At 46.0% G+C, this 9,438-nt stretch overlaps 1 protein-coding gene across 2 annotated transcripts; it reads right to left on the reverse strand.

Annotated features, from left to right (window-relative positions):
• Positions 1 to 3,410: 3,410 nt before the first annotated feature.
• LOC125528886 (putative peroxygenase 5) lies at positions 3,411 to 7,792 on the reverse strand. 2 transcript variants are annotated; one of them, XM_087533104.1, is made up of 6 exons: positions 7,560 to 7,779; positions 7,246 to 7,386; positions 7,003 to 7,088; positions 4,781 to 4,881; positions 3,821 to 3,946; positions 3,411 to 3,729 (listed from the first exon to the last, which is right to left on the reverse strand). In XM_087533104.1, exons 1-6 carry the CDS (start codon positions 7,588 to 7,590, stop codon positions 3,570 to 3,572), a joined length of 645 nt encoding a protein of 214 aa, XP_087389230.1. In that variant the 5' UTR covers positions 7,591 to 7,779; the 3' UTR covers positions 3,411 to 3,569. The 2 variants fall into 2 exon arrangements, with proteins under 2 accessions (XP_087389230.1, XP_087389229.1); XM_087533103.1 differs by having other exon boundaries at positions 7,246 to 7,792.
• Positions 7,793 to 9,438: the final 1,646 nt, after the last annotated feature.

Below are 9,438 nucleotides of genomic sequence, written 5' to 3' on the forward strand. Positions count from 1 at the left end.
AAAGCTTCATGCCATTTAATTCCTTAATTTGTTGCATTTATAATTTTATGTTGTACCTGTAAATAAGGTATATGCTTTTATTTTTAGTCCTACATAAATTAATGCAAGAAAAGTGAGAACCACGACAACAATACTTCATACTTGTACTATTCCCTTCCATTTATTTAATCAGATCTGGTAATGTCCTTTGTCAATATCTTGTTCGATTTTCGTAAATAGGCAACAGAAGCTCTACTTGTGGCTGAGGCCAGCTTGTTGTGGGGTCACATGTCAGTCATCCCAAAGTCAGGTGACTTAACGGAGCTTATATTCTGCTCGTCAAACACTAGACACATTATTTTATTGAAAGACCTGCTGATTCATTCGTACATATGATTCTGAACACTCAGCAGGAACATTTTATTTTGCACATTCATTGCGTGACCACATTCACCTTCAAGCGTTTCTGAATGAGTATTAATGCCATCCTTGTTACGGTCGAAAAAAGAGGCGTGCTTCTGAAGCGCCGTCATGTTAGCAATATCAGGGGATGCTGTCGCATGTCCCCCTTGATGAGAACCATAGCAACGATACTCACCAGATGAAACTTGTATGTAAAAATGTTTCCGCTGAAAGGATAGTGTCTCAGAAACAGAAGGTACAGCTGCAGAGAAGCCGCTGCCGACGATTGTCGCCAGCCCGCCATCGTCGGCGATTATTTATTCTGCGGCTATTTGACGGCGAATGCACACCTCACAGATGGCAACGAATGGTCCTGTTTAAATAGCTCAGGGAAGAGCCAGACATGAATATGTTCTCTATTGTGGTACTTATGTTTGTTAGTAGGTACTTGTCCTTGATCTTGGTAGTGGGAAATTATGATTGATAGGCATAGATAGAGAAGAAAATAATGCCACATGTTGCATCGCTTCTCTGTGGTGGTCCTTGTGTTTGCTTGCCAAAAACTAAACCACAATTTAATAGAAAGCAGGCTGGAACAATAAATAAAAAAACATAAACTGGAGAACTGTTTATTACTCCTAGTTCCCATTTTATAGTAGTAACATATGTCCAGCTCTACTAGCTGCTATGTTTCTGTAAAAAGAATTACTTGCTGCTAAACAGACTCTGCGCTGATGAACTTACAAAACTGAAATTCAGTCGTACACCACGCGTTGCAAGCAAGAGTAACAATACCTTGTAAACAACGCAAGGAAACATAAACCGGAAACAAATTCAGTCGTACACCACGCGTTGCAAGGAAACACTTACAAATAGGCTCTCAATTCTCAATATCAGACTTTTCAGGTGTGGGCATGTTTCCTGCAATCTCCACAAACTTTTCATGGAACAAACCAGCCATCTTAATCTGCTGCATTTGTTTTGTACCTCTAGATAAGACATGTGGTCTTATTTTTAGTCTTACATAAATTAGTTCAAGAAAGTGAGAACAGTGACAGGCAACACCTCATACCTGTGCATTTGTTCTTCCATTTATTTAATCAGATATGCTAATGTCACTTGTCAATATCACGTTGGATTTTCCTACATGAGGGCATCCTATGATCTGCATGCAGGTCCTAAACAACCGATGAATATTAGTGCCACCCCGTCCACCTTATGTGCTTCACATTAAATTAAATCTTATACCACATGACGTGGCGGACAGCAGACCTCGCCAGAAAGAACACCCCAAAGATGGATGCCACGCATGTGAATGCGCATGAAGCCAGTAAACTCGGTGTAGTTAGTACCATCAAAGATCACCGGACAGCGAGGGACAGCAACATAGCCCGATGCAGCAGACATTTTTTTTTCTTTTAGAACCGACTAGACTTGGCGAAGTGCGCGGGGCTGGCGAGCGGGGCTTGGCGAACGACGGCTGTAGCGCGCGGGGCTAGCGATGCTGTGCACGCGAAGTGCAAAGCTAGCTAGACCAAACCTGATGGATTCTCAAGCAACAAACACGTAGACGTAGATGACGTATACGTGAATTTACTTGGCCGGCTGCTGGATCGGACGGGGCTAGCGGCGGCTGTGGCGCGCGATGGATAGAACGGAGTAGCTTGGGCGGGAGGGCGCTGGCGATTGGTGGAGACGGGCGACCGGATCGGGCGGGCGGCCGTCCGCTGGAGATAACACCGGCGACTGGATCAGAACCAGGGAAATCAGCACGAGCGACGGAGAATAGAGCGACGGCCACAGAGGACGGTGGCGTCGCGAGGCGGATCAATCAGCACGAGTTGCGGCGTGCAAAAAATTGACCTAGCTCTAATACCATGTTAGGAATAAGCAACTTGTATTCCCATGAGGCCATAGGCCGATAAATATATACATGTACAGGTGTGGAACATATGCAAGAAATCCCTCATACAACGGGATAAATACAAAAGAGGTACATGACTTATATTATAACTCTAACAGCACCCATTTGCCCGAGACAAAGGGGGAAGAGAACAAAGACAACACACCACTCTCACCTTCTTCCCTTGACTTTTTTGTTTCATATTGAAGAGGTGGTTTGGCAGTTGTGTATCCATACCATACAGAGTTTCACAATTATTTTGTTCTGTCACTGACTCGTATCTATCTCTTCACATTTGCACAATCTTTTATTGTAATATATATTACCCCTCTGTTCACAAATATAACATGTTTTAACTTTTTTCTGATTCTTTTTCTTTTGCGGAAACCTTTTTCTAAATCAGATATATATATAGATACATTTTGATGTATTTGTTGACTCACTTCAGTCTGTATGTAGTTCATACTGAAATATCCAAAATATCTTATATTTGTGAACGGAGGGATTATTTGCTATGTTTCTACATAAGTGCACTAGCAGCTAAACAAATCTCACCTCAAGATGTGTTCATTGTTGGATGCACCAGCTAGTTAACAGTAAAATGTTGTGGTGAAACTAAATACCAATTTAATGGTAATCTGAGTAAAAACAATAAAATTCAGTACCTCTTTGGTTTGTAGGATTTCAAGTATAAGGAATATACTAGAATAGGATGTCATAACATTGTAGACAGATTCTACATGGATAAGGACATAATAATAATAGTTCGGAAACACAATAATAGTAGTTGTTTGGTTGCACCGTATGAAAAATGCAGAAATGTTTTTAGAGATTCATGTCTTCTTTGGAGGACTCGTTCTTTTGGACCAAATAGATTTTATATAGGAAAAACTTATATGAACTGAAATTATATATAATTCCTTTGGACGAAATAGGTCCTCACATTTTTCGCCAACTATAAATGGTAAAATATAACAATGGACAATGGTCATGAGGTGATGCCGCTGCACGCTGCATATTGTTGTGCAACTTCTTGCATGAAGTATGTTTGTGGAGACATAAAACAAACACCAACATTAAGATTATAAGTAATTGGAAACATCCTCATTTGCAAACTACTGCGATATCTAGACAAACAGGCTTTGAATTCTCATTCCATAAAAGAACAAACAAACACACGAAATCAAATCACAACATTAATTTACAGAACCATACTCGCAAGCACACCATAATTTACGCATACTTGCGCACAATCACAAATAACAGGGTATAGGGATAGTTTTCATCATTTCTTCTTGGCAGATTCCTTAGCTTGCTTCCTCTCTTGCTCCAACTTCACAAACAGGCTGCCATCGTAGACCGCCCTGACAGTCTCCTTGTGAAGAAATCCCTCCTTATCTTTGCACAGCGAGTAGAGAACTTTCCACTCCGTGAAGCCACCCACTCTGCATTGTTGGTTCCAGAAAAGGAGAATAATGAGCTAAAGAGCACAACTTACATTTCCATTGTTCATACTCCAGATGAACGGAAACTTACCGTCCTTTCAAGTCGTTAGGCTCCCTGTTTGCTTGAAGCAACTCATTCAGCTCTTTGCCTGTCAGGGAATCAGGCCTGGTGTGAGCATGCTTTTTGAATATCTCTTCAAACTTTTCAGGAACAAACCTGCAAGTTAGATAGACTGTAAGGTTAGCACATATGCACCCGAACACATGTTGCATTATCTTTGTACGTCTAGATAAGACATATGCTTTAGAGTTGTGTTGCTATCTTTATTTCTTTTTTAGTTACCATCGGGCGGCACAATTTATCGATAGTTCAACTTCTCTACACGTCATAGCAACACTGTCATGTGCCACAATACCTTAACTAATCTCATGCGACTCACATTGGCCAGTAGTTTATTGTTGAGTGTGCGGCACTGTGGCATCTCTTCCTTCAGAGTTTAGTTAGACAACGGGGAAAGAACAAAGACAACACAGCACTCCTAGCTGCTTCTCTTAACTTTATGTTTCATATCAAAAGGTGGTTTGACAGTCATGCACCCGTATCATAAGGCGGCAAGACTACTTTAGATTCTTTTAGGTTTTATTAGGGAGTTGCGACTAACATCTATGTCACTCTCTCTCCACATTACGTTGCAAGTAGGAGTAATTAGCTGACCTTTTTTTTAATTCAGCTAGTATATATCTTTGCTAATAAAGGAAATACTCCTATGTAAAAATACATGATATTTTAGATAGATCAGTATGTCTTCATGAAGTATCTTTGATCGCTATTGTTATTTGAATATATTAGCAAGAATTTACAGAAAAAAGGAGATATTACTTATGAGAAATGGAACAACATTATTTTCATTTGACCAATCTGAATAACATATTTATATTTTGATACTCCATGTTAGAGAGGTCTAACTGTAAACTTTGGAGGATCCACCTAATTAGAAATGGAGGTTGTCGGCGATGTGCACATAAACAAATATGAGATGGCAGCTAGTACCTTCCATTGGCATCGTACACGCCCGAATCGCTGCCATGCTTGCCCTTGTGGATGTTCTTTACGTAGATCGGAAACTTGAAAGCTCCAACCTTCATGTTCTCCTGCAGCGGTAGCGACACACGACGATTAATAACTAACGGAAAACTCCAGCCAATCAGCACTGAACCAATCCCCATTTCATGTTAGGTCCTGCTGTAAAGACTGAACAGATCGATAAACTGGAAAAGCCTGACAGTGCTCCTTTGCTCGGTGTTTTCGCTTTCTTCTCTGAAAAAAGCAAGGGTGAATAATGCATCTTTTCTGTGTTGGCGTGTACAAGTCCTCACGCTAGGAATATGTCTTCTGTTTCTCGGCCAGAGGTGGTCTAGTCATACGGCACTACTCCGTCGAATACTCTGAACCGAGCTCGTCTAGTCATACGGCACTCCGTCGAATACTCTGAACCGAGCTCGTCTCTGGCAGCGGCTTCTTACCACGAGGTAGATACGCCCGATTTACTTGCTTCCATCCTCTGCTTTATCCGGGAAGGCAAACAATTCATCTCTTTTGGGAGCGGCAAGGGTTAATTTTTATTACCTCCGCGTCTAGATTCACTCATTTCAGCGACAGTTAATACCGAACGGAGGCAGTAGATGGTCACGTGGGAAACTCGATGGTCTATGAAAGAGATATACAATGATACACCGACCGTCCATCGCTGGAAGAGTTCAGTTGGTCCAATCTAAAGCATAGGGTGTGCTTGCATGTTACCATTGCCTGCTTAGAATAAGCAAAGTGCAAATAGATCTCGCTAAAGTTTCTTTGTCTCGTTGTAGTAGAAAGGAAAGTGTAGCTAAATCATTGGCTATTCATTTCTCTTTGCGACCGAACCCATGCTACATGAACTAACATGTTCATTGGTCTATGTTCTCATGTGCGTCTCAACGCATGGTGCATGCATATGCTAACCTGGCGATGTGTGTTCTAGTGCTGAGATAGTCGTATGCGCGTATGTGCGTTTTAGTAATGCCTGTTGCTAGCCATTTGTAGATCTCGACGCCGTTTAGTTACGAGCCCTTTGACCAATGAGCAACTAGCTTTTGAATCTCGTGCAGCCTTTTATTTATACCGCCCTCCATCTAAATCAGGCAACCATCTAGTTTGTGCTCTGTTCGTGTGGAGTATTTAACCAAAAACTACCACAATTCATGAAACCGTGCCCAGAAACTACCACTTTACGTTTTTGTGCGAAAAACTACCATTTTTGTCCAAATCCGTGGCAAAAAACTACAAAGTGTGAAAAGTGCCCGATTTACCTCTTCTAAACGCCTTCCTGACATGCTGGGCCCACAAGTCAGGTTGACCGTTAACGGGAGGCCAACGGCGGGGGCTAGTCAGCCAGCTCGAGCGGAGGCCAGCGCACGGCGCGTCGGCCTGCCTGCCCGGCGGCGCGGCCTGCCCAGCGGCGCAGCGGCACGGCCTTCCTGCTCGTCGGCGCGGCCTGCCTGCTTGCCCGCGGTGGCTTGCTCGCCGACGCCGCCGTTGCCCTGCCCACATGTGGTCGTATCCCTGTTAAGGGTCAACCTTACTTGTGGGCCTAACATGTCAGAAAGGCGTTTAGAAGAGGTAAATCAGGCACTTTTCACACTTGGTAGTTTTTTGCCACGGATTAGAACAAAAGTGGTAGTTTTCCGCACAAAAACGTAAAATAGTAGTTTCTGGGCACGGTTCCATGAATTGTGGTAGTTTTGGTTAAATACTCGTTCGTGTGCTACTGGAATATTGTTAACCAACTATGCAAAAGTAGTGAATTTATGCTCGGGTGACTAAGTTTCTTGCGGCGGAACCTGTCCATCTGAGTTTAAGTTCTAGACTTTGGCATGGGTGATTGTGTTTTACAAGATTTACTTTAATCTTTCTGAGGCTGTTCTTTCAGCGGCATGGCATGCTACTCGCTACAGGGCGTTTGTGGCGACTTCGGTGGTCTCACAAGATGCTCATAAGGATATGGTGTGTGTGCGTTCGTAGGGTGAGCGTGTGTGTGAATATGTGTTTGCACCGTGTTTTTAAAAGTGCCCACGTTAACTCCGAAAGCAACTAGACATGACAAAGGCAACCCAAGCCTTGCCCCCACAACCGCACCTAGGACAGCAGTGTAACAGGGTACGCATCTCAATCATGCACAGAAGGATCAATCATGGAGAGAGAGAAAAAACACAGTTTTTTGTTGCGTGCATATATACCGGTATGGTCTTGGGACCGAGCAGTCCGTTGATGAAGACTGCGCTGAAGGCGGACAGCGCGACGCCGCACCCGATCGCGCGGAACCCTGCAGACCAACTCCACTGTCAGTTTTCGATCGCGAGAGTTATCCGGGACGAGCTGTGCCGTTTCTCGCGTGATTTCTGCCGACTTCCGCGTTCCAAGCAGGTAGAAAGCGATTGATCGGCGTGTGTGCGCTGTGCGCGCGCCACGTAAATACGTACCTTCGTAGGTCTCGGAGGGGTGGATGACGCCGTCCTTGTTGCGGTCGAAGAAGGCGACGTGCTTCTGCAGCGGCGTCAGCTCGTGGTTGTACACGTCCGCCATGGAGGAGGACTCCTCCTTGCCCTTGGGCAGCTGCCCACCTGGCCGCAGCACACAGAGGAGCACCGTGGTGAGCACCAGCGCCAGAGGCTTGCCGCCGCCCCACAGAGCGTTTAGAAACAGAGCCATGGCGGATCCCGGGCGAATGAACAACCTCTCGCTCTAACTCTTGCTTGTCAATCAATATTATAACTGGCCGGGAGGTCGAACTAACCTGCGGTGGTGACCGCGGACTTGGACGCCATGGATTCCAACGAGACGGGGGGAAAGGTTGCGAGAGAGGGAGGAGGGAGAGGCACTGGTCCCAAGGTGGCGAGGCCGGGGGTGATATAGACGGAGTGCGGTTGCGACCGGTGGCTTGTGGGTGGCGTACTGGTATCCACGGCGCGCGGTCGTGGGGTATATATGCAGGCGATGCGCTCGACGGAGATGCGCGCGCGGGCCCCCTCGCCAGGCTAACACGCACAGAGACACAGCGCTTAACTACCGGTTTCTCTCGCCTTCGCGAATATATCCCCGTCGGTTTCCTGCACGGCCGACGTCGCGCGCGACGACGATGCACGGCCACCCGCCGTGCCCGTGAACGCGGCGTTCTCTTCCGTAGCTGATAAGTAAACGAAAGGGGAGAGATAGGAGAGCGGTAACTGATTTCTTGTGCATCTCGCGTGTATCTTCCGGAAACAAAAGAAAGACTGTCGCGTGATCACCTGTGTTCGGATCGAGTGACTTCGCGGTGTCGCGGAAGGGAGACCTGCTTGCTTAATTACGACTCACGCATTGACGCATGGGGTGAGTCTCGCGCCCGCGTGTTCCACCTTTTCCTGTTCGGTGATGTGATGGCTTCAAGGACTAAGAGTAAAATTTCAGTTTACTTTACTGAATAAATCACACTTAGCCGAAGTTCTAAATCGGTTATAGGAGTAATTTTTATTAATCCTACACCGAAAATTTGGCCCATGGGGTCTAAATATTGTCATCCTCCACCTGGCCGAGTAAACCATTCCCCACTCCCCCTCCCCTCCCCTACTACACACATCTTTCTTCCTTCACACATCGCCATAGTTTTAGCCGCCGCCTCCCCGTGCGCCACCATCGCCGCCGATGACTATTGTTGTGTCCGGAATGGATCTTAAGACCCTTCCACCACCGCCGCCGGTGTGTCGCCGCCGCGATCCACCCCCGTGCCGCTGCCCGCACCGAAGAAAAGGTTGGGCATAAAAAATCCCGTCCGGTCCACCACACTGGCTGCCACCACCTATAGCAAGGTTGCCGGGGTGGCCATTGCCTTTCTGGCGCCGGGAGGGTGGCGCTGCCAAACGTGCTTGGAAATCAACAGTGGCCGCATTAGCCCTCGTCAAAGCGGTGGCGATGATGAAGAGGGAAAAGCCACTCCGGTGGCTCGTGCTCGTCTTTAGCCACCCCTATGGCCACTGCTCCGGCTCATCAGGTCGCTGCAGTCGGCAACAAGGGCTGCGGCCACAAAGTGCTTGATGAAATGCCCACAAGGTAAAAGAAATATCTGTTATTTGGGCCTATGCATTTTTCGGTGATTGTTGGAAGCCGATGGATGATGGAGTGTTTTGATATTATTGTCGTAGTGCAAAGATGAATACGGCTGAATTCTTGGCGTCTTTGGAGTCATCTCATACGCTTGGCCTTGAGGATCTCAACTACAATTTTGTGTTCGATCAAGTGACCCAAGAAAAGGCCGAACGGGAGGTGGGAGAAGAGAAGGTGGCTGAATTAGAAGAGGTTGAGAATCCATTGGAGACCGGAAGTCAAGCGAGCACGAAGAGGGTAGGACTCACAACTACAACTCCGTTGAAGATCTTGCTTTGTGTAATGTTTGGATGAACATCTCCATGGATGCAATGGTTGGAACAGCCAATCCAAGGATCGTTCTGGGGGAGAATTGTGGAGTACTACAACTACTCTGGATGTCGCATCTAGCCGCACCCAAGGCTCATGTGGGCACTGTTGGGGCACCATCCAAGATCAATGCAACCGATGGTTCGATTGCATTGATCAAGTGAACCATGCACCAACAAGCGGTATGCCGGTCAGGCGGTCACAGAGTTTGGTCCTATCATTCA

This window comes from Triticum urartu, chromosome 7A (assembly GCF_056163025.1).
Source record: "Triticum urartu cultivar PI428250 chromosome 7A, HENAU_Tu73, whole genome shotgun sequence".
Taxonomy (NCBI): Eukaryota; Viridiplantae; Streptophyta; class Magnoliopsida; order Poales; family Poaceae; genus Triticum; species Triticum urartu.